Genomic DNA, 26091 nt, shown 5'->3' on the forward strand with positions numbered 1-26091 from the left:
ATAATATGAGAAATGATATCCCCATTTGCCAGACACTTGGCTTCATGGCAACCCTTCGCTAGAGACCCTTGAAGTTTCAAATTAAATAGTGTTTTTCGAAGAGTTGCCGTGAAGATAAGTGACTGACGACTGGGAATAGAATTTCCCATATTATGCCGAAGAAAGCAAGAAAAAAATACACTTTATACTTAGACGGTTGAGGGTCAGGATCCTTAAAATCTGCTACCTCCCAAAGCCACCATGGTCCAAACTCCATAACTGGCAATCGTACCTACTTATGGTAGAAGAATGAGCTGACAAACTTTCAGCTTTTATGAAATGACGAAAATTTGGGGTTTCACCGGCTCTTAGTTTATTATTTTATTAATAGAGATATTTTTATTAATTTAATGTATTAATTGACATTAATTATTACCAGAAAATGCTCCGTATATACCGTAGCCACCTGAAAAGGATGATTATTGTAGTGATGAATATCATTATGAAAATTTCAATACAATAAGATAACTAAGGTTTTAAAGTTACCTCCCATTTTACTGTTCTCATCTGGATTTGGCGTATCATTGTTTTCACCATCATTCCTTGTTGTTTTATGAAACAAAAGAAAAAACAGATGAGATTTCATCTAAATTCTAGAAATATTTGAATTTGGAATAATAACTAGTCTTCTTCTTTTGTTTTTGACTTGTTTGATGTTTGTTTTGTTGCGTTTGGTAGCTAGGTGATCCAGAGGGCCTAGTGGCAGTTTGATACTGTTACTGTCACGTAACGTAAACATGAATTTCTAAGGAATTTAAACAGCGCCATCTAGTGGCACTACTGCACAACTGTTTCAATTCCATATAAATTTGCGTTTACGTTACGTGACAGTATAAAAATATTAAAAACTCCCACTAGGCACACAGATCTATATAAACGGAAGTAACAGGTCTCATCTCATTTGCTGATAAAACATTCGCACCGTGATTTTTCGACCATTGAAAACATTTGACTAAAGCGTCACATTACGTGACGCGGATAAAAAACATAGAATAGAATAGAATAGAATAGAATCTCTTTATCTGTCCACACACACGTAATGAAATAAAAATAAACAAACAGAACATACAATACATACATAGGATCGTGGACAAAAAAGGTATCTACCTCAGCACGATGCCACAGCGAGCTGTGGCGCTGGTTTTCAGGTGAAACCTTGTGTGTTCACGGACGTGTCTACGTGACGTGTCTAAACTTAAAACTTATACATGATTACATATTATATAATTTATACTAAGTAAAATAAAATTATGAAACAAAAAACACAAAAAAAGAACAGAGCAAAAAAAAAATAACAAAATAGTAGTTTCGATTGATTCTATTTTCTGATCTTGACGAAGAATAACTTGAATTTAAGTGATATTGTGACACTACTGACTGTAATAGGGGTATGTATTTTACTGTTTTATAATGTTTGATCTGAATGGGAAAGATTCCACGAGCTATCAAGAAGATTATTGGCATGTTATCTAAGGTTCCTTTAAACCTGCTCCTATCGGTTGCAAGCCTGGGCCGTTAATAAGGTCTCGCCCTGTCTATCATTTTGTAATACCATAATAATTAAGGTAGATGTTAAGTTTTAAAAGGGATTATTCTTACATCGGATCAAAATCATCTTGAGCACCCGACTTCCATCCTTCATCTGCATTTGGTACTGTATTCACATTTGAAGTAGCATAACCATGAGAATCTCCGGGATTACTTCCGCTGTTTCCTGATATTTGTGCAGAGACTGCAGCTTGCGAATTTTTATTCGGTGGAACAGACCAATTAGGTTTCACTTCATGCTGAGGGTTTGCTTGAGTTTCAGTTTTGGTTTCAGCGACATCAGTTGGTTTTTCTTCTTTTTTGGCATCATATTGATTTATTTGGTCTTTGTAGTCTGGTTGTTCTATACCCACTACTGCTTGTGCATCGTTTTTGGCACCTTGAAAATATTTGTTGAAAAAATCATTTATATTTATTTTTATATATATTTGTATTAATATTTTTGTGTAGCTTTTTTGTTACGGTATTTAACTCCTCTTGCTAATAAATTTGACATGAAAAATTCATGTTTTCAGTTACAATAAAAAACAAATAAAAGAAAAATAAAATATAGTCAGTATGCATTTATATACCAAGGCTAATTGACGTGCGAAAACAAACCGAACTAGGACAATTTGTCCAGTTTACTGTGAGAATGAAATCATAAAAAATGTTGTATCAAAATGCAATGCGAATATTATGTTTCCATGAAAAGTTTTGATTTTTTGCAATTCGGAAAAGCCCAATGTGAGTAAATGCGTCAAATACTTTAGTACAGTTAAATTGTAGTTTAGTAACAATTTTGATTTTGATTTTATAAGTTGTTACTAACCAGCAACCAACGGTTACACAACTTAACAGCCATAATGTCCTACAAATTGCCTAGTACATTATCTCGACCCGACGCTCAGTTTTATTACCTGGTAACCCAGTTAGCTACCTGAATGGAGAATTTTCGTTAACAAATAAATTGAGCATCTCATCAAGATGAAGCTACTCACTGAAAATTAATTTGATAGTAATCAATTGCAAAAAATTTCCACGGTTCCTGGGTTGGACATTGCGACTTATAAAAAAAACATTTCATGCTTAACTTCTTACAAGAAACCATTATGTCAAACGAATTAAGTGACTTTCATGCTTCATGCTTTTAACTCTTTGACATTTAATAATTTCCTATAAAAGAAATGAGAAAGATAATTGAAAGATCGAAACATTTAAAGACCAAAACACAAAGGCACTAAATGTCTTCAACTCTCAAGTTGAGTTGATTATTCTATTCATTTACCATAGATCCAATTAATCTAATTATTTTAATGACATGTCTGAATTATAGATAAAAACACCTTACCTCGGAGCAAGGTCACATTCTTTTAACTTTTTTTAATAAATTTATCCATTAATCGATGATCCACTTTGGTGACTAATTTTTAAAATTGCTTGAATAGAATTTTGCACACCTTACCTTGGAGATCTTGGGAATTTAAAACATTTTGACCATTGACACCCGAAGATAACAGGAAGGCAAGGAAGCAGAAGCTCCCGACTAAGCCTCCCCGCATCTTTATCTAATTTATCTCTTTCCGATCCACTTTTTCTTGCAATCTATTCCTAACGATGTTATTTAGGCCTCTATTGAAACTGAACGGTTTGCGCTACGCACACAGTTTTAAATACATGACAGCCTTCCGTGAAAATTGCAGGTCAGATTGATTTATAGGTTAGAAATGAAATTGAATTCCAGATTAGAAACTAATATGATTCGTTCTACCAGCGCCATTTGTAATACATATCAGCTCAAATTATTGCACATTAGCTCTCGTGCATGATTTACAGCAGTTGTAAATTTTAATCATTTGTATGTTATTTCAGTTACCTAAAGCACCTGACTTTTGAAAATTATATGCGTCGTATTTACTTACTAGCATACGTCCACGACTTCGTCTGCGTGGACAAGCCTTAGGATTTTAAATAATCTTTTATATAAATTTCCCTAAGCTATCCCTATCTACCATTAATGGCTTTCTGGTATATATTTGTTTATATAAAGAGTCTTTTCAACTAGTAGTTCCAAAGATTAGGGTTTAAACAAATTGTTCTACTTTATAATATTAGCTTTTTGTTTGTGGTCTAAGATCCCGTATCTGATCTTTTATATCAAATTCAATGTCAATAAATCATATCCAGGACTGAAATTCTCATTCTCAGTCCATTGGAAATATATATATATATACACACACATATATATATATAAATATATATTGTTATATTTAATTAGATACCTTTATCTATTTATAACCTTTAATCTGGGATATATACGGGATCTTTGACCACAAACAAAGGGCTAATATTATAAAATAGAAGAATTTGTTTAAGCGTAAACGTAACGTAACTTAACATTCGTTTAAACTTTTCATCCAATAAACAGTGTGCCTAGTGGGAGTTTTCAATATTTACATACTGTTACTATCGCGTTGACGTAAACGCAAATTTATATGAAATTGAAACAGTTGTGCAGTGGTGCCACTAGATGGCGCTGTTTCAATTCCTTAGAAATTTGCGTTTACGTTAACGCGATAGTAACAATATCAAACTGCCACTAGGCTCTCAGATTAGTAAAGGTAGGTCTTATGTTCAGATCCTCTACGATTGTAATTATAATGGTTTATAATTTTGGAATAAAACGAGGTATATCATATTCCACTAATTTATTTTATAAAAGTAAGAAGCGTGCTAAGTTATCTATTTTCTAATGCTTTATAATTCTACTTTTTGCGAATCCAAGGTACGTGCCAAGTCTTTGTGTGGAGATCATATTGAGAGTGACCTGTGAACAAGAAAAAACTATTTGTTAACTATATTTCCTTAATAACTCAAAATCATGAAATTTACGGTCACAGTGTCTTTAAGAATATTACTCCACTAGAAGTTTTTCAAGGAATTCCTCAATTATTATTCCTCATTCCTCAATTATTATTATTCATAGTCATAAACAGTGCCTTTTTGCTACAAATTACCTAATTAATTAAATAATTGGTATTTAAATTAATTTGAATTAATTCATAGGTATATTTTCATGTGCAACATTTCTGAAATATTTCCATGTGCAAATACGTACTTTATAAATTAAAAGATGTTCCAAATAGTTCTACTCTTTAGGATTTTTTTCGTCGTCCTCCCCACTCTTGAAATAACCTCCCCAATTGCCTCCTCCTTGGGCGTTTGCTGTCGCCTGTGCTAATGCATTGCTACCATAACCCCCGCCGTTTGCTTGAGCTAAAGCGTTCGCTTGTGAATCAGACCAGCCTCCATATCCTCCTGCAGCATTTGCTGTTGCATCGGCAAGACTGCTGTATCCGCCATAACCACCAGACAGTGCTGATGCATCGGCTTGAGCTGACGATAATCCACCCCATCCACTAAGAAACAAACAAAATGGTTTATTTGACATACCCAGTATAAGAGAAGACAACAAAAAACAATAATTAAAATACAGTGACTAAAATGAAAAGACAGACAAAAATATAGTAGATGATGTGTGTGGTCTCGACTCAGTTTATTCTGCGCCTATAGTTGATAATAGCAGTGACTGACGGAAAATAATAAGGAATAAACCCTTTATATTGTTTAAGTAGAAGAAGACATAGTTATAGAACATCAAAATATACCAATACGGAGACTAGAAGGCATTCATTGATTTAAGAGGGTAGATCAGCAGTAAGCAGGAATTTTACCCTGTAGACGCAGCATTAGCTGCGGCATCGGCTTGCGAAAGACCACCGTATCCACCGTAACCACCGGATAAAGCGTTGGCTGCAGCATTAGCTTGAGATCCGTATCCACCCCAACCACCAGAGGCAGCGTTAGCAGCAGCATCGGCTTGCGCAGACGAAAGACCGCCGTATCCGCCATAACCTCCAGATAGAGCGTTCGCTGCAGCATTCGCTTGAGATCCGTATCCACCCCAACCGCCAGAGGCAGCATTCGCTTCAGCATCGGCTTGTGCTGACGAAAGACCACCATAACCACCGCTTAATGCGTTAGCTGCAGCATTCGCTTGAGATCCGTATCCACCCCAACCACCAGATGCAGCATTGGCTGCTGCATCGGCTGACGAAATACCGCCGTAGCCTCCATATCCACCGCCTCCCATTGCATTGGCATTAGCGCTGGCACTCGCATCAGACCAGCCTCCACCTAAAGCATTTGCAGCAGCATTTGCATCAGCTTGACTCCCACCCCAACCGTAACCTCCTCCAAATGCATTAGCGTTGGCATTGGCGTTGGCTCCCGACCAACCACCATATCCACCAGCGTTTGCGTTTGCACTTGCATCAGCGGAACTTCCTCCCCAACCTCCGGCATTGGCGATAGCGTTGGCATTCGCACTGGCGGATGATCCGCCCCAACCTATCGGCGATGGCAAAGGTGTTGGACCATCTGAAAGAGAAAATATATCTATTTATGTATAAAGCGAAAAGTAACATCACAATATATCGAAAACTGTGTAACGGAGTGCACCCAACCAGCTCAGCAAAGATTCCACCACTCTCACATACCAAAAACATTGTCGAAGCTAGCTACAGGCGCAGACTACGTCAGGCTGATTAACACACAGTATATAAACCGAGACTAGAGGAAGACGGCGTTATCCGACCTTGGGCGCCGGCCAACACGGACGGGAGGTGGCTATACTCCTCGTTAGTGCATCTTGCGTCTCGAAGCCCGAGCTTGACGTACAAAGTTTACATTTGGCAGGGAGGTAGTTTATAGTTAGTAAATGTCCGCTGTGAACGAATTTTGCGACAAGGTCAGATTGAGGAAGTCTTATAGCGGTTCAAGGCACTGCAGTCTGCTAGTTTAAAATAACCTTATCAGTTACATTTTGATCAGATTTTGATAGCTTCGTAACTTGGAAAGTATAGCTTTAGAAAACTTACAGCATCCTGGTATAAGTTGCGATTCAATATAGACATAATTGTATCTGATCTTGCAAATGTGGATGTGACAGCTGTCTCCGGGGAGTGAGAAAGGCAATAGCGGCTGTTGCATTCTGCATAGTGGTTCTGCAAAGTTAATAAATGTATAGAGAATGCTAACTATTGTCAATTTCGCAAGAATAAATCTATTTTTGTGAAATTAAAGTCTCATAAAAAGATAATTTACTTACCGATATAAATGATGTAAGGAACAGTGTATATCTTTGTGTCTGTAATGCAAAAATAATGAATATTTAATTGGTTAATTAAAATAAATAAATTAATTTTATGCTAAACATTTTGAAAATTAAAAAAATGGGCTTATTCTACGTCTTATTTTTTATAAATACAACCACATAACATATAAGGAACTACCGTGTTATTTATGTAATAAATAATGTAAATAGGACAAATCTTTCTTTGTAAAAAACTAGCTGAAACCGCGTGGTTTCACCCGCGTGGTTCCCGTTCTCGTAGGAATGCGGGGATAAAATGCAGCTTATAGCCTTCTTCGATAAATGGGCTATCTAACACTGAAATAATTTTCCGAATCGGACCAGTAGTTCCTGAGATTAGCGCGTTCAATCAAACAAACAAACTCTTCAGCTTTATAATATTAGTATAGGTTCGTTAAAATCTCTTCCTTTTCGAAAGTTCATCAAGTTACATAGATTTCAGATAGAAATACAAATAACATAGCTAATGAAAATATTTATACTTACTAGTTATAGGTACTGGTACAGGTACCAATCTATCCCGGCCTGGTACTGGGATATACTGCGGCACGGGGTACGGTAAAGGCATAGGTGGAGACGGTACGGGTACAGGTACTGGCACATCTCTAATCGGACCGGGTACTGGGACTGGTACGGGAACATTTACCGGTGGCGAAGGAATCGGTATTGGTACGGGGATGTTTCGTGTCGGTCCTGGTACCGGTATGGGTTCAGGAACTGGGATTATTTTCGGTGGTGATGGTACAGGGTACGGCCGAGGTATAGACACAGGGTATGGTCTGTCAACTGGTACGGGGACTGGTACAGATGGGCCGCGCACGTATATCTTCTCCGGTGGTGATGGTACGGGTACTGGTACAGGAATTAAGACGTTTTTTCCTGGAACTGGTACCGGTACGGGGTATGGTCTGCCCGGGCCAGGTATTATTATAGGTGGTGGGCCTATGAAACAGAACAGAGTTTTAAACTTCTATGCTACAATACAATACAGTGGTTAGATAGATAGATCATTCAAGACTAAACGTCAGGATTTAGTCTTGCTTAGTCCTAATGTTGGTTATTGTTTAGTTAGATAATATTTCTTACCAAAAAACTGTTAGTCTTTCGAGGTAATTATGTTTTTTTACATGAGTTACAAGTCTATCTTTAAAATGACGGCTGCGTGGTGCAGTGTACTGTGTAATTACCCTGCATTCTGCATGTACGGACGTAGGTTCGATTCCCACAATTTGAAAATATGTGTGTGATGAACATGAGTGTTTCCAGTGTCTGTGTGTGTTTATACATTATATAAGCATTTGCATGTTTAAGATGAAACTTTTTTTTTATATTCTCTACAAGTTAGCCCTTGACTACAATCCCACCTGATGGTAAGTGATGATGCAATCTAAGATGGAAGCGGGCTAACTTGATAAGAGTAGGACGAAACCGAAAGGAATGTGGATATTCCTTTCGGTTTATACACGACATTGTACCGAAACGCTAAATCGTTACGCGGTACGTCTTTATCAGTATGGTGGTAACTAGCCACGGCCGAAGCCTCCCACCAGCCAGACCTGGACCAATTAAGAAAACCTCAATCGGCCCAGCCGAAATCCACCGCGCATACCACTGCGAACGCAGTCAAAATCACCAATTTTAGCACAGTGTTTATAACACAAGCTACCTTTGGGACTAATTAGTGATGTTTTTAAACTTATTTCGTGGTTGTTCATTATGAATGTTATTTGAACGTTGAGTCCCGTCGTGACCACGATCCATGCAACTGGATCGAAATATCGACAATAAAATCTCGTCGTTTTATCGTGGTATGTACCCGTTTAAATAACATTCATAATTAGTGATGTCCGTATATTGAAAAAAATACTTACAAATTGGATTTGGTGTTGGAACTGGAACTGGTGATGGCCATGGTTCCGGCGCAGGCCATGGATTTGGCACTGCCCCAAAAAATTTTTTTGTTAGGTTAGGTTAGTTAGTTATTAATTCATTGTACTGCCTCATTAGTCCCGTGGTTAGATGCTTCAGCTACGAGGTCCAGGGTTCGAATCCCGGGTCAGGATAGTAAAAAAAATAGGTTGTTGGGAGTTTTCTTACAAAAAATATCTTAATAGCATCCTGGAGTTGGGATTGTCGGTGTTAGTACACCCCCGTGCCTCGAAGAGCAAGTAAAGCCGTCGGTCCTGCGCTTGATCTCTCACCGGTCGTGTCGGTCTGCCATCCCAAATTAATAATTGTGCCTCTTAGTATTTAAAATATACTCAGAGGCACAATTATCCACCCACTTTAATGTACTCGCGCCATATTAAAGAGGGCGGATAATTGTGCCTCTGAGTATAGGCATAAATTGTTTATGTAAATTACCTGGTATTGGGAAAGGTTGCGGCGGTTGGACTGTAAAGAAGCAAATTATTGTTTAACATCTACTTAAATATACTTATTATGACACAACCTATTCTATTCGCAATTTCGGCAGTATTTGCAGTTAAAGTTTGAATTTGCAGATTTTATGTCGCAGTCAGATCCGCGAATAAAAAGATATTTAGCCGCGAATAAAGATATTGAGTTGCAGTTTTTTTCTAATGAACATTTTCTCTTTACATCTATTTTATAATCCGCAATTTATTGAAAAAGCAAGTAAAGAAAGCGTGTATACGGAGCTTTTAACTGTATTTTAACACAACTTACTTGGACAGTTTGCGCAGGATGCGCACTTTGAAGTGATCAGGCCGTAACTCGAAGCGAAGCAAGCGCATATGAGGCATTCACCCGCCACGCCGCGCGAGTAGTACAACTCGCCGGGCCTCGAGCATCTTCCACCACCGCCTGTGTAAAAAAAAAGTAAAATAAATCAAACATATTATATTATACTAGCGGACGCCCGCGACCTCGTCCGCGTGGAATTTAGTTTTTCACAAATCCCTCGGGAACCATGGACTTTTCCGGGATAAACAGTAGCCTATGTGTTAATCCAGGCTATAATACATTTTAATATAAAATTTCAGCTAATTCGGTTCAGTAGTCGAGCCGTGAAAGAGTAACAAACATCCAAACATCCATACAAACTTTCGCGTTTATAATATTAGTAGGATTTAAACGAGCAATACTTGGATTTATTTGACGATCATTTTGTCGTTTCGAAAAAAACGATTTTAGGGGTTAGTTAACTACGGTACGGTACGGTATTATTATTTTTTTATGAAAACTTTTGGTTTACAATTTTCCAAAAAGTCTGCAATTACCCAAAAAATCTTAAGTGTAATATGTACATACTACCTACCTACTACTTTATCCTTTGTCTATAAAGGTACATATTCCTACTCTAAACGTTATTTTTACCATTTTATGGATACAGGAATTAACTCAAATTTATTGATACAACAAGTATTTCAATATGTTAATTTTTATGATCATAAAAACAAATGGTCTTATAGTTAAAGTTCGTAATACTCAAAAAAGTTAATCGTAATAAAAAAAGTCGTCTTAACAGACCAATTACTTACTATTTCATCTTATTTTTAGTAGTTTTTCGTTTTAATTTTAACATATTTATGTATCTGTAAAGGTGTAATGAAGGCTATAGGTTAAAAGTCATCTGAGTTACCGTTATAAGGATAGGGTGTAGGTCCAAAACCACCCGCATTCGCGTAGGCTGTTGCAGTGGCCTCCGCTATGGCGCTACGATCTTCGGGGGATTCTGGAAAACGGACATTTTCATTAGAATTTCTTATGCATTTCTTGTCTCCATATCGAAATAAATTTTATAAATAGATAATCTTTGATTTTTCATTTGTTTATTAAACCGATTTTTAAAATCTTTTACAAGTAGAAAGCTACGTTATCAGCGAGTATCATTATCAACCCATATTCGGCTCACTGCTGAGCTCGAGTCTCCTCTCAGAATGAGAGGAGTTAGGCCAATTAGTCGACCACGCTGGCCCAATGCGGATTGGTAGAGTTCACACACGCAGAGAATTAAGAAAGTTCTCTGGTATGTAGGTTTCCTAACGATGTTTTCCTTCGCCGATAGAGACACGTGATATTCAATTTCTTAAAATGTACACAACTGAGGAGGAGGCAGAGGTTATGTCAGCGAGTAACACAGATTTATTTGGTCCACGTATTTGCACATTAATAAAGCGCATTAGGTATGATACTTCTAAAGTATTCTTTAGAAGTATTACACGTAAAAAGTAAGCCCGAAAATATCTGATAGGTGACGTCACAGCCAGAAAACATCGTGCGTGTGTGCTCCGAGCTGGTCATCTAAAAGGTCAAAGTCAAAGTAAAAAGTCAGAGTCAAAGTTCATTTATTTTAGTAAAGCTTAGTTTACAAGCACTTTCGAAACGTGAGGTAATAATATTATTAGATAATGGTGATAATAATTGGTCGAAAACTTAAAATTAAAGTTGCGAGTGTTATAGATTTACAGACATGCGAACTGTTTCAAATGCAATATTGTAGAGTTTTTAAAGTTATTGTCTATGGTGAGGCGGATTATCTTTATGCTAGCCCAAAGTAAGCCTCCTTTGAATATTGAAAAGTTAAATATGAAGATTGTGTTTTTTTTTAATATCTATAAGTTTTTAGGGATTAAGAGAGATTATGTTATGGACGACGGTCGGCCACTTAATATACGGTGTACAATATCCATTAGGTATCTTGCTTTTAGTACTAACGCAATCAATTGTTTACTTCAATTATGTAAATGTTTCGTACGGATCGTTTATTTGCAGAATCACTCGGTCTTATTATTTTTTAAAGTGCCAATAAAATCAAAGTAACACAAATTAAATTTTATTAAATACTTATTACGTGATAGCCCAGTGGATATGGGTTTGAATCCGGTCCGGGGCATGCACATCCAACTTTTCAGTTGTGTGCATTTTAAGAAATTGAATATCACGTGTCTCAAACGGTGAAGGACAAATATCGCGAGGAAACCTGCATATCAGAGAATTTTCTTAATTATCTGCGTGTGTGAAGTCTGCCAATTCGCATTGGGCCAGAGTGGTGAACTATTCGCCTAACCCCTCTAATTCTAAGAGGAGAATCGAGCTCAGCAGTGAACCGAGTATGGGTTGAGAATGATGATGATGAAATACTTATTTAACATAGAATACATTTTGTAATCCGATACATTTTCTCTAAACATATATGTATTTAATATTTAAATGGTAATGTTTATCAAACAGTTATAACACGAAATCCCATAAATTTATCCTAACAGCTGGTTTAACCCATTGCTTATTGATTTTAACTTTTATTCTTATATAACAAAAAGATTAGTATATTGAAAGTATTTTTAACCGACTTCAAAAAAAGGAGGAGGTTATCAATTCGTCGGAATCTTTTTTGACATAGGTAATCATATTGACAATCATTATATAAAATAAATATACCTACTAAAGTCAATATTTAACAACAATTAGTCATTTAATTAAACTATGAAAGTATAGACTGAGTTTTTTTAATATTATTAAATTTAATTCGATTAATAAGATATTAATAATAATATGTTTAGAATAATAGTTTATAAACAAACAATACATAATTTAAAATGAATAAGTTACGAAATTATAGGCGTTTTCTACCGTAATTTCTTAATCAGTACACATCGGCTGTAGTATAGTTTTTATTTAATTTCTCACCATCTTCCGCGCACACGAGGACCGCTGCCGCGACACACAACCAAAATTGCCACAACATGGCACCGAACCTTGGACCGCGCAGTGAGCGGAGACAACCACTCACCAAAGATATCGAATAAACCCAAACTATGGTATTTAAACAAAATATTCTTTACGCGTGGATAGACGTGGCAAATCAATTAACTTATTAAAAGAATTTAATAAACACTGCCTCACATTAAAATGAGGTGTGACTAAATTTTCCGATGTCCATGAACGGGGGAAAATTATAACTTTTCATTTCAAACCACGTATTTTCAAGCCTATTTACTGCATACCGCATGTACTATACATTTTCCACTTTATTTTACTAGTGCACTCCCACGACTTTGCGTGGAAACCCTTGATTATTATAACTTCAAAGATACTGACTTTCATACAAAGTTCTCTTAAATATTTTTCTACCTAAAGTTGTCCAAAACGTCAAACGTTGTCTAAACGTACACGTTTTACGCCCTCCGTGACGCTGTGGTATGCGCGGTGGATTTACAAGACGGAGGTCCTGGGTTCGATACCCGGCTGGACAGATTGAGATTTTCTTAATTTATCCAGTCTGGCTGGTGGGAGGCTTCGGCTGTGGCTAGTTACCACCCTACCGGCAAAGACGTACCGCCAAGCGATTTAGCGTTCCGATACGATGCCGTGTAGAAACCGAAAGGGGTGTGGATTTTCATCCTCCTCATAACAAGTTAGCCCGCTTCCATCTTAGACTGCATCATCACTTACCATCAGGTGAGATTGTAGTCAAGGGCTAACTTGTAATAAAATATAAAAAAATATTAAAAAAAAACACTTTTCCTGAAATAGATTGACATTTTTTATGTGGTATGTGTCCACAGTCCATAGAAATATAAGATTAAAAATAATGATATAATTCATTAGCAAACCATTGTATGTACAGAATCTCGCGAAGCTTGAGAATTTTATAATATATTTTTCTATATTATATTTCTATGGACTGTAGTCACAGTGTACAATAGAAGTATTTAATTTTTTTCTTTATCTCTTAATTTGGCTACTAATACTACCATGTAACTATAATATTATAAAGAGGAAAGATTTGATTGTTTGTTCGTTTGTTTGCATTGTTGGAAAGCTACACTATCCCCAAGTGCTAAAGGCTAAATTTTATCCCCGTATTTCTACGGGAACGGGAACCACGCGGGTTAAATCAATCTATATACATAAAAGAAAGTCGTGTTAGTTACTCTAGTTATAACTCAAGAATTGCTGAAACGATTTGGCTGAAAATTGGTGGAGAGGTAGCTTAAAACCAGGAAAAGGCTGTAGGATACTTAGAGTGGTGGTAGAGATAGGATAGAGGTAGCGTGAGAGTAGGGTAGGGTTTCTCTCGGACGAAGTCGCGACGATGAAGTCCACTGCAGGACATGGGTCTTTTGTAGGGACTTCCAAACATCACGATACTGAGCCACCTGCATCCAGCGAATCCCTGCGACTCGCTCGTTAGTCCACCTGATGAGGGGTCGACCAACACTGCGCTTTCTAGTGCGGGGTCGCCATTCAAGCTCCTTGGAACCCTAACGTCCATCGACTCTTCGAAAATATTCCGCCTATTGCCACTTCAGCTTCGCGACTTGTTTGAGCTACGAGTATATCGGTGACTTTGGTTCTTCTGCGGATCTCCTCCTTTCTGATTCGATCACGCAGCTCGTTCCATCGCCCGCTGTGTGACTGACTCTTCTTATAATACTTTTTATTAGTTAGCGACAAAGGCACAATCTACACTATAATATTATAAAGCTGAAGAGTTTGTTTGTTTGATTGAACGCGCTAATCTCAGGAACTACTGGTCCGATTTGAAAAATTCTTTCAGTGTTAGATAGCCCATTTATCGAGGAAGGCTATATGCTATATATTATCCTCGTATTCCTACGGAAACGGGAACAACGCGAGTAAAACCGCGCGGCGTCAGCTAGTGTTACTATAAAATATATTTTGAGAATAAATGATAAACGGTTCAAAAGACACACTCGGCTATTGTAAAACTAAATATTACTATCACAGCTTTACACTAGGCCGGACAATGCGGGCCGTCCCTTGATTTTATTCCAGACATTTCTTAATACATTTCAGCGAATAAAACATCTCTTTTCGTGTCAGTTAGTCTTTTAACAAAAAGGTAGCCTTTGTTCAATCTCTGTCACTAATTTTGACACTGACGTTTATAACTACGTTTTTATACATAGATATAGTTTAAAATATTATGTACTTACATTATGAAGGCGAATAACTTTTACTGTCTAACTGCATTGCACTTTTTATGGGACCGAGTATATCACGTATATGATAATAGGTTTGTTGACTCATATCAAATTTAACATTTCGTGTAGTATTTTTTTTTTGATTTAAGAAAATTCTCTGGTTTCTTCACGAAGTTTTCATTCACCTTTTGAGACACGTGATTTCTATAATGCACATCAAAAGTTGAAGGTGCAAAAGCATGCCCCGACCGAGTTAGAACCTACGGCCTTTGAGTCGAAGGCAGAGGTCATATCCAATGGGCTATCACGGCTCTAATACAAAATTGAATATTAGTACAGATTATGCAAATCATGGTTTTATTTTTAATTTGGCTAAAATATTATCTTGATTTATTCTTTACTAGCTGACGCCGCGCGGTTTCACTCGCGTGGTTCTCGTTCCTTTAGGAATACAGGGATAATATATAGCATATAGCATTCCTTGATAAATGGACTATCTAACACTGAAAAAAAATTCAAATTGGACCAGTAGTTCCTGAGATTAGCGCGTTCAATCAAACTCTTCAGCTTTATATATTAGTATGGATACGATTTTATTAATACCAAAAGTAAACAGTCATAAACCAATTGTTTAATAAGGAATGTAATTAGTGATATGCGGTTATTGTAATGCAATGCAAACATTATGTTAATTCGCTGCGTACCGTGATTTTCATTAATTAATTTTATGATTTCGGATTATGTTGATGGTGGGTTTTAATTTATATAATTGTGTGAATATTTATCAATCGGCGACGAATTGAAATAAAAGGGTGATGGTTATTTTTAATTAAATAGACGGTCGCATGGCGTCGTGGTTAATGACCCTGCTCTCTGTATCTAAGGTCGTGGGTTCGATTACTACGACTGTAAAATGTTTGTGTGATGAACATTGATGATTTTCAGTGTCAAGGTGTGTATGTATTATAATGTATAAGTATTTATTTGTATTATATACCAGTGGCGAAGGTTGGAATATTGTCGAAGGTAACCCAAAGATAAGGAAATTCATACCGCGTGTTATGGTTTGCCATACATACTATAATTATACTATATTCATTACTCTTCGCCGCTGGTATATTCATTTATATGGTGAAATCAGCTTTACATCAAAACCTTACCTCTGACTTTGATTCAGAGGGCGTAGGTTCGAATCCGGTCCGGGCATGCACCTCCAACTTTTCAATTAATGTGCATTTTAATGAAATAAAATAGAAACTAAATATTACGTGCTTCAAATGGTGAAGGAAAAGCTTCAGGATTTTCTTAATTCTATTCGTTTGTGAAGTCTGCTAATACTCATTAGGCCAGAGTTGTGGACTATACGCCTAACTCCTCTCACTCAGAGAGGAGACTCGTTCTCAACAGTGAGTCGCATATAGGTTGTGAATGATGACTATACATAAATTAATTACCTAAGTATCGAAAAATACTACTCAGCACAATTTCTCTTACCTATTTATGCATTTACGTTTATTCAGACATAACTTACCCTCACTCGCGTCATATTTAAGTTACTACCGCGCAGTTCTCACCATAGATGGCGCTGCCGTCATTAGCGAGTCGCTTCCGTTTCCGGCGCGCATCCGGTTAGGCGCGAAGGCTCTATTGTGTGTGCTGTTTTATCTTTGTTTGCAATTTTAAATTTTTCCCGCGAACCAATATAATTTCGGCTTGTACTCTGCCCTTGTGTTCTTCATAGAACATAATTGTTGAGTGTCGAAGTTTGTAAATGACCTCGGCCTCTGATTCCAGAGGGTGTGGGTTCGAATCCGGTCCGGGGCATGCACTTCCAAGTTAACAGTTGTGTGCATTTTCATAAATTAAATATCACGTGTATCAAACGGTGAAGGAAACCTGCATACCAGAGAATGTTCTTAATTCTCTGCGTATGTGAAGTCTGCCAATCCGCATTGGGCCAGCGTGGTGGACTATTGGCCTATCCCCTCGCATTCTGAGAGGAGACTCGAGCTCAGCAGTGAGCCGAATATGGGTTGATAATGATGATGAAGTTTTAATATGGATATCAAATTATCAAACGAAGTGGACGTTCGCGACTCCGTTTGCGTGAAATTCTTTGTTTTGCTAATCTTGCAGGAACCATGATTTTTTTCGGGATAATGAGAAGTCTTTGTTCTGTTCTTCTAATGGCTACTGCCATATGAGTACTTCGGCAGGCTTATTCACTATCTTTGCGTATGCAAGTTGAGATATACGAAATTGAGTTTCTATGTAAAAAAATAATAAAATTTTAATAAAAAAAATACAACTGACTTCAAACCCTAAAGACGCACCCACTAAATTAAAAATTGAAAAATAACATCATAATATTATTATGTTCTACCTGCTGATCAGTTCAGAGACGGTGCTAAGCCTGTGTCGTATTAATTTAAGCCGTTTTTATAAGAACAACAATGAATGAGCACTGTTTGAAAATTTTTCAATATAAATCGCTTGACGATTTAGCGTTCCGATACGATGTCGTGTAGAAACTGAAAGATGTGGATTTTCATCCTACTCCTAACAAGTTAGTTCGCTTCTATCTTAGTTTGCATCATCACTTACCATCAGCTGAGATAGTAGTGAAGGATTATGATGTTAATTGAAAAAAAAATTTAGCAGGCGCAAAAGTGATTACAAAAATAAGAAAACTAATGTTAAACAAAGGTTATGATTTACAACATTTGTCAGGACAACTTAATGAACAAATTAAATTGCAACCAAAATTAGACCCTAGAATGGCGGAGAATGATCTTGAGTGAAGTCACGCACTTGTGAACGATGTGTTTAATTAATTTAATTAATTAATTTAATTAAAAGATCCTTTGACAGTCGAATAACACTCCCCTTTTCAACTCAAGTCACTCTCCCCGCCTATCCCAAGTAACCCATAAAGAATTACACAACAAGAGATGTGGACGGCTCGAACGCCACGAGCACACTGAAGCCGCCCGTACCGCAAGTCGTTGCAACGCGGCGATAACAAAAACTTGTTATTAGGTAGCTTATGTTAGCTACCAAACTTAGTGAATTGACCGGCTGTTTTTCATTTGTTTATTCCATCGAAATTCTACATCCACTATCTATAAAAAAATAATAGTACACAATAGAAATGTTTCACACCGTTTGACGATCAATCATTCCGAGTTGACAAGTGTTTGTTTACATTGCTCGGGTATTGTTTACAATTCCCGGACGCTTTGACGTTTGAATTTATTAAGATAAATTACCGTGGATAAATATGTTTATGATTTATTTTAAGCTGTGTTAATTAAAATTAAAATGTATACATATTTGTAAAAATTAAAATCAGCTACAATTTTACATCTTTTCTAGATCTGAAATTTTTATGTGTTTAAGTATCTAAAATGATATAAGATATTTTGACTGCCTCTGTGGCGCAGTGGTATGCGCAGTGGATTTACAAGACGGAGGTCCCGGGTTTGATCTCCAGCTGGGCCGATTGAGTTTTTTTTAATTGGTCCAGGTCTGGCTGATGGGAGGCTTCGGCCGTGGCTAGTTACCACCCTACCGAAAAAGACGAACCGCCAAGTGATTTAACGTTCCGGTAAGATGTCGTGTAGAAACCGAAAGGGTTGTGGATTTTCATCCTCCTCCTAACAAGTTAGCCCGCTTCCATCTTGGATTGCATCATCACTTACCATCAGGTGATATTGTAGTCAAGGGCTAACTTGTAAAGAATAATAAAAAAATACTTTTATTTCACGCTAGTAACTATGCCTTCGGATTCGCACGGCTAAATTATTGTAAACAGTTTTAAAGTCTTATAAATTATTCTTTTCAACATCATTCTATTGGTAAAAACCATATGAAATTCCGTTAAGTAATTTAAAATAACCCGAACTTACACAGAATACAATTAAAGTTAACGCAAACAAGACACAAAAACTTTTATATTATTATCATCATGTTGTAGTGTGGTCTTTAATTAATTTGACATTATCATCGTAATCCTGCCAAGCTGCATTAGAACAGTTTGTTGGGTCTAAGCTCCATACATCCTTTCCTATAAGGAAGGAGGCCTGACCTTATAGTAGTCTCAAAATATCTCTGTCTAAAGCTCTATGTGTAATATTTCCGCCATACTATACTACCACAGAATAAAGAATGATACAGAATGAGTCTTTACAAGTAGCGCGGTGAAGCCGGTGAAATCCATAAAAACAAACGTCACGCGTCTCTTTGACATCCGCATATAGAAAGTTTTTCTTTCATAATTTGTATTTCAAGATTTAACACTTACAACATTACGTAAATGAATATCATAATAGACTAATAAGCAATAAGTACCTATGAAATAATACTCCATCTTATTTTTTTAGTTTTTTAAACAGTTTTTGAAATCTATACTAATATTATTAAGCTGAAGAGTTTGTTTGTTTGTTTGATTGAACGCGCTTATCTCAGGAACTACTGGTCCGATTTGAAAAATTATTTCAGTGTTAGATAGCCCATTTATCGAGAACTGCTAAAGATTATGTTTTATCTCCGTATTTCTACGGGAACGGGAACCACGCGGGTGAAACTGCGGAGGCGTCTACTAGTATTTAATAACATAAGACACCATTTTTTTTTTGAATAATATTGAAAATTACTTATGCGACACTTTGTGTCGTACTGACTCGCGACATTTTGTGTCGTACTGACTCGAGAATGTATTAGTTTTTGAATTTGTATTTGGAATGGCTGCATCACTGCCGTGTTCCGTGCGCTCTATCTGCCTTTTATTCTTCAATTCAATCTGTGTACACTACTCCAGGCTTTCGACGTGGCAATAATTTCAAGCTGTCGCCACGTCACTCTGATTACGTAGGTAGTAGGTGCCCTGTCTCTTACATTATTAAGCCTGCTACAGACGGGCAGGGGCATGTCAGTTCGACAGACGTCGAGTTATTACTATTACTTGATATTTTGTTCCTCTGTTTAGGCTATGCAACGTTCCTTCGTTGAAAATATTGTTCCTAAGGTTTTACTTTGCGGTGTTATTTTAAATCAAAATTCATTTATTTAATTTACATGTAATAATTTACTTACAATAGTTAAAATCATAACAGTTTCTTTTAATATATGCTTGCTATATCATCATCATATTTATTAACCCATATTCGACTCATTGTTGAGCTCGAGTCTCCTCTCAGAATGAGAGGGGTTAAGCCAATAGTCCACCACGCTGGCCCAATGCGGATAGGTAAACTTCACAAACACAGAGAATTAAGAAAATTCTCTGGTATGCAGGTTTCCTCACGATGTTTTTCCTTCACCGTTTGAGACACGTGATATTCAATTTCTTAAAATGCACACAACTGAAAAGTTGGAGGTGCATGCCCCGGACCGGATTCGAACCAAAACCCACCGGAATAGGCAGAGGTCATATCCACTGGGCTATCACGGCTCTCACTTGCTGTATAAAGAAAGCATTTTTATCATTCAGAGAATTTGTTAATTGCCTCGACTTAGTAAATGTTTTGAACACATTTATTTAGATACGTAATTAATTCATTTTCTATACGACATAAGGGAGGTTTTTACAGAAAAAAACGTAAAAATTGCAAAGATGACACCAAAAGTTAATCTCGATACTTTGCAGAGGGTTCTTACGAAACGAAACAGCTTTTACTAAAAGGAAATCGAAGAAAACCACCTGTGAAAATGTATTGTGTACGAACAGAGCTGACTTCTAATTTCTAATTATTCCATCGCAAATGAAGCACGCTGTATATTGAAGTCGCCCGTTCTACATAATATCACCATTGTTCATAACAGCGGGAGGAAATGCCTACTACCAAAGATTATATTCTGAAATTTAATACAGTTTGACAGTTATTTATCCTCTTATGCGGAATATTAATACACCCTGTAGCAGACAGCTGGGGTCTTTGGAATTTATGGCTAGGACTTGGGATGTGACGTTTCCGAAATGCTAGATTTATTTAGGTTTTGGGTTATTTTTTAGCAACCATTCTTAAACATCTGTCATCATACTAACCAATATTATTAATGCGAATGTGAGGTCGTTTGTTTGCTACGCTTTCATGCCTTAACTATTGACCTGGTTTTGAAAAATCTTTCGCCAATGAAATGTTACATTTTCAGCGAGTAACATAGGTAGGTAATATTTATTATTATAAATGTGAATGTGAGTTTGTTTCATACGCTTTCACGCCTAAACCACTACACCGATTTTGAAAATTCTTTCACCAATCGAAATCTAGATTATTAGCGAGTAACATAAGAAATATTTTATTTCCATATCCCAAAGGTAGAGGGTACTACGCGGGTGAAACCGTGGGACGTCTGCTAGTAATTTGCAAACATGTTTCTGCTTCGATATCACTCCTTTAGTTTGACCCCATGAAACGTCTGTCTGCACATCTTAATATTACAACCAAAGCCAAATGGAAATGGAATGAGGGTGCGATAGTCAGACATGCCTCATTTAATGTACGCTGAAAGTATGTAACCCACGCTCATACCATAGTTATGGAGTACGTATAATGTATATGGATCGTAGTGGCTTTGGAAGAAAGTAAGTATCAAGGACCTAGACCCTCAATCTTCTATTTTTCCGATTAAAAAAGATTTATATACAGGTTGTCCTTTAATTAATGGATAAAATGCAAATGAGTAAATACACCACCTTCTAATTCATTATCTAAAACTAATTTGAATAGTCTGAAAAAATCCTTAGGGTGACCAATTTATGTTGTTTTTTTTGGATTTTTCAAATTCTTTAATCTTGAATCAGTTTTTTTCAATGATGTACCTAGCTACTGTAATGAAGTTTTTAAAGATCTGATTTTTGACAAACATTACGGAATAAATTACCAATGTACTAATATATACCTACTATATTTATAAACAATGTTTTATTTTTTTTGTAAAAAAAGCTTTGCATTCAAATTAGTTTTAGTTAATCAGATGTTGTATCTACCATATGCGTTTTTTTCCATTAATTACGGGACATCCTGTATATAACCCTATTTGAAATATGAAATTATTTTGTATGTACTTACGAGTTAAGTAGGTTTCTGTTCTATAACTGTTAAGTATCACACCATCACTACGATCTAAAGTCACGCCACATCAGAAAGGCTTACGAATGCAATTTTGCACCGTCATCAAAGTTAAAAGCTTTGCTCTTGTCTATGGGTACTCTTTGCTCTGTAAACAGCGGATACCCGCGGTTTTATTCGCGTATGAACCTTTTTTTTTATTCTTTACAAGTTGCCATTGATTACAATCTCACCTGGTGGTAAGAGATGATGTAGTCTAAGATGGAAGCGGGCTAACTTGTTACGAGGAGGATGAAAATCCACACTCCTTTCAGTTTCTACACGGCATCGTACCGGAACGCTGAATCGCTTAGCGGTCTTTGCCTATAGGGTGGTAACTAGCCACAGCCAAGCCACAGCCAGACCTGGACCAATTAAGAAAATCTCAATCGGCCAAGCCGGGAATCGAACCCAGGACCTCCGTTTTGTAAATACACCGCGCTTACCACTGCGCTACGGAGGCCGTCAAAAACCTAAGGTTTTAAAGTGCCATTGTTTATATATCTTTTTACAATATCTCAGATATTTAGTGTTAAAAGGTTTGAGTTAGACAAAAAGATTTTCTTTGAAAAGTTTTAATAGGTGTAGGTCATTGACCTCTTATGATTTCAATTGAGTTTAAGGTTGAATTTGCAAATGCGCCTTGAATTGAGTGCCAAGAAGTTGTGTTTGGCACTCATTGACTGGGGAAGTTTATTGGTCGCTGATTGTGTATCCACTTTTTAATAGGAGATCGATGGTGTATTGGTAGATAAAAAAAATATCGTGCTTAGCTAAGCACGTCAATCCACTTAGAGACGTCAGTGTCAAAAATTAATTAACTCCTTATTCGAGCAGCGTGATCACTCCTAGCTCTACATCTCTCTTGAGAAAAGCCTCGGCTTAATATTAATTACCTACTCAATGTAATTAATACATAATATATTATGTTATAATTATATAATTACACATCCTGTATATTAATCTACCTAATTAAATTGAGAATGTCTCCTTGTTTCAGGTAATTAATTCATCATGGCGGCGAGCAAATATCATATACAGCTTTTGAGTCATATTCATGTTCCTAACATGAATATGACTCAAAAGGGTAACAAATTCATAATTATTTTTATGTTTTTAAATATAACTAATTCCTAACTTTACTTTTTGATCATTCAAAGATTTATTTCAGTTAGACTTACAGTTGGTTTACCACGTCTTGATTTATTAGCAGCATCGTACAAGAACGTAAAGCCGTATAGTAAACAATTTTACAAATACTTTGTAAACGTCAGTGGTGTGCACAAACCTTTTAACTAAGGTAGGCGAATTGTGCAAAATGGAAAATTCTTTCTTCAATACGGGTTCGAGTCTTGAAGGTAAACAGTGCATTTTTGCATCTATAAATTGCACTCAACTGCCGATAGAATATTAAATAGCCACTACTAGTAGAGCCGTGATAGCCCAGTGGATATGACCTCTGCCTCCGATTCCGGAGGGTGTGGGTTCGAATCTGGTCTGGAGCATGCACCTCCAACTTTTCAGTTGTGTGCATTTAAGGAAATTAAATATCACGTTTCTCAATCGGTGAAGGAAAACATCGTGAGGAAACCTGCATACCAGAGAATTACCTTAATTCTCTGCGTGTGTGAAGTCTGCCAATCCGCATTGGGCCAGCGTGGTGGACTATTGGCCTAACCCCTCTCATTCTGAGAGGAGACTCGAGCTCAGCAGTGAGCCGAATATGGGTTGATGACGACGACTACTAATAACCAAAGTTGAATTAAAAACATTATGAGCGAATTTTACCATACATGACATTGACACTTACCATCAAGTGTAGTCATGGTAAGCCTAATTCGTAAAAAACAAAATACCATATTTATACTCCCAAAATTGGAAATTTTAAGAGACCCTTTTAGCGTTTTGCGTAATAAAAACATTCCCTATAAACTATTAGTTAGAGAAACTGATGTTGGTACAAGAACTTCAATTATTCAAGAAATACTTGTATAATTGGAGTTGCATACAAATTAGTCGGTTGAACATGTTCCTCCATCTACCTCTGAGGGGGAGGGGGGGAACTAGCTCGAACGTGTAACCAGTGCGAGATAAACATGTCCCTGGAGAGTTTATGAACGATATGACTCCTGGCATAATTTGTATTCCATTCATTTGTCTCTTGAAGGAATACATAGGTACATTATACTTGTAATGATTTATGATAGCCTGGTACTTTTGGTTATTAATCCTTCTAAATTCCTCGTAGTTTTAGTGTAGTCTATGTGGTTACGCATCACAAGGTCACGGCAGAGGTCATGGATTCGAATTTGGGTCGGACTATAATATGCTTTCTAGTTTTTTCTTCTCAGCCCGGAATTGGAACATGTGTCCAATGCGAGATAAACATGTCCCTGGAGAGTTTATGAACGATACGACTCCTGGCATAAATTAGTATTCCATTCATTTATCTGTTGAAGGAATACATAGGTACAATGTTTAGTTTATACTGTTAATGATTTATGATAGCCTGGTACTTTTGGTAATTAATACTTCTAACTGCCTCGTTGTTTTATTGGTTAGCCCATGTGTTGCACATCACAATGTCCTGGGTTCGAATCTGGTTCGGACTGTCTAATGCATAAAATTCTCGTGTCGCGGTGTTCGAACTTGAACTCCTCCGAAACGGCTCGACCGATTTTTGTGATCCTTAGCGTGATTGTCGGCCAGGGTGGAGAATCGGCCAACATCTATTTTTCATCCCCCTAAATGTTAAGGGTAGTCCACCCCTAACTTTTTTTTTTTATTTTTTAGGCAAAATTTTTTGTTTTTATTTTTTTATGACACAGCATACAAAAATACATACAACCCTAAATTTTCACCCCTCTACGATCAACCCTTATATTTTATTTGTTAATTAAAAACTATAATTTTTTTTTGGTAAAATTTTTTTTTATTTTTTGATGACTTACAATAAAAAATCTCATAATACTTTCAATTTTTCACCCCTCTACGATCAACCCCTATTTTTTATTTGTTAATTATAAACTTTAATTTTTTGGCAAAAACCCTAAAATAGCCCTTTTCTTTTTCCCATACAAATGATTTGTAACTAAAACGTAGTCAATTTGAGCTTTATTGTTATTGTATAAAGTTCATATTAATAATAATTAGAAAACGGGGTAGGGGTGGGGTAGGGTAGTGGTAGGGTAGGGGTAGGGTAGGGTAGGGGTAGGGTAGGGTAGGGGTAGGGTAGGGTAGGGGTAGGGTAGGGGTAGGGTAGGGGTAGGGTAGGGTAGGGGTAGGGTTGGGGTAGGGTATGGTAGGAGTAGGGTAGAGGTAGGGTAGGGGTAGGGTAGGGGTAGGGTAGGGGTAGGGTAGGTGTAGGGTAGGGGTAGGGTAGGGGTAGGGGTAGGGTAGGGGTAGGGTAGGGGTAGGGTAGGGGTAGGGTAGGGGTAGGGGTAGGGGTAGGGGTAGGGTAGGGGTAGGGTAGGGGTAGGGTAGGGGTAGGGTAGGGGTAGGGGTAGGGTAGGGGTAGGGTAGGGGTAGGGTAGGGTAGGGGTAGGGTAGGGGTAGGGTAGCGGTAGTTGAAAGTTTACATCGAGTTTCACGCGGACGAAGTCGCGGGCATCCGCTAGTAATATTATACTTTCCAGTTTTTTCTTCTCAGCCCGGAATAGTTGACCTCGAACATGTGCACAAAGTACGAGATAAACAAGTCCCTTGCATATACGATATCACTCCTGGCATAATTTGTACTCCATTAATTTAAGTCTATTGGAGAATCACATAGTTGTTTAGTTAATGCTGAAGTTCTTAATGATTTATGATAGCCTGGTACTTCTGGTAGTTAGTCTTTACTAATATAAAGTTAAATGCCTCTTTAGTTCTGTGGGTTAGCCTATTTGTAGTTTCGGATCACGAGGTCCTGGGTTCGAATCCTGGGAATCGAATATCGAATCGAGTTGGAAAGCTAGTCTCACACTCCCGTGCCTCGGAGAGCACGTTAAGCTGTCGGTCCCGGTCATTACCACATGATAGTGGTCGTTGAGGAAATTAACGTTATCACCCTCCAAGCCGCATTAAAGCACCGTGCTGGTTCTAAGCTCCATATTCCCTCTTGTATAAAGATTGAGGGCCTGGCTCTATAGTCCATTAAAATAGGCTGATAATGAAAATTCCAAGTATACTTCTAAGTTCTAATAGTACTAAAGCTTTTTGTAACAACGCTTTTCGTCGAAGGAATTGCTAAAATATGCGATGCCACTATTTTGTCATAGGTTAAAAGCTTCTTCAGTATCTTATA

At 37.1% G+C, this 26091-nt stretch overlaps 2 protein-coding genes across 7 annotated transcripts in view; one reads left to right on the forward strand and one right to left on the reverse strand.

Annotated features, from left to right (window-relative positions):
- Window positions 1–26091, forward strand: part of LOC112053903 (dystrophin, isoforms A/C/F/G/H) — a 702364-nt gene that overhangs the window by 418364 nt on the left and 257909 nt on the right. The window lies entirely within an intron of this gene.
- The window catches only part of LOC112054195 (uncharacterized), a 102738-nt gene continuing 84983 nt past the window's right edge, over window positions 8337–26091 (reverse strand). The window contains exons 1-5 of one of the 2 annotated variants that reach the window (XM_052888352.1): window positions 12434–13214; window positions 10386–10478; window positions 9470–9607; window positions 9146–9175; window positions 8337–8721 (exon numbers count right to left, since the gene is read on the reverse strand). In XM_052888352.1, coding sequence (XP_052744312.1) covers window positions 8582–8721; window positions 9146–9175; window positions 9470–9607; window positions 10386–10478; window positions 12434–12491 — 459 coding nt within the window. In that variant the 5' untranslated portion in view covers window positions 12492–13214 and the 3' untranslated portion in view covers window positions 8337–8581. Of the gene's footprint in view, window positions 8722–9145; window positions 9176–9469; window positions 9608–10385; window positions 10479–12433; window positions 13215–26091 lie in introns of those variants that run through there. The other variant, XR_008251977.1, reaches the window with a different exon arrangement.

This window comes from Bicyclus anynana, chromosome 22 (assembly GCF_947172395.1).
Source record: "Bicyclus anynana chromosome 22, ilBicAnyn1.1, whole genome shotgun sequence".
Taxonomy (NCBI): Eukaryota; Metazoa; Arthropoda; class Insecta; order Lepidoptera; family Nymphalidae; genus Bicyclus; species Bicyclus anynana.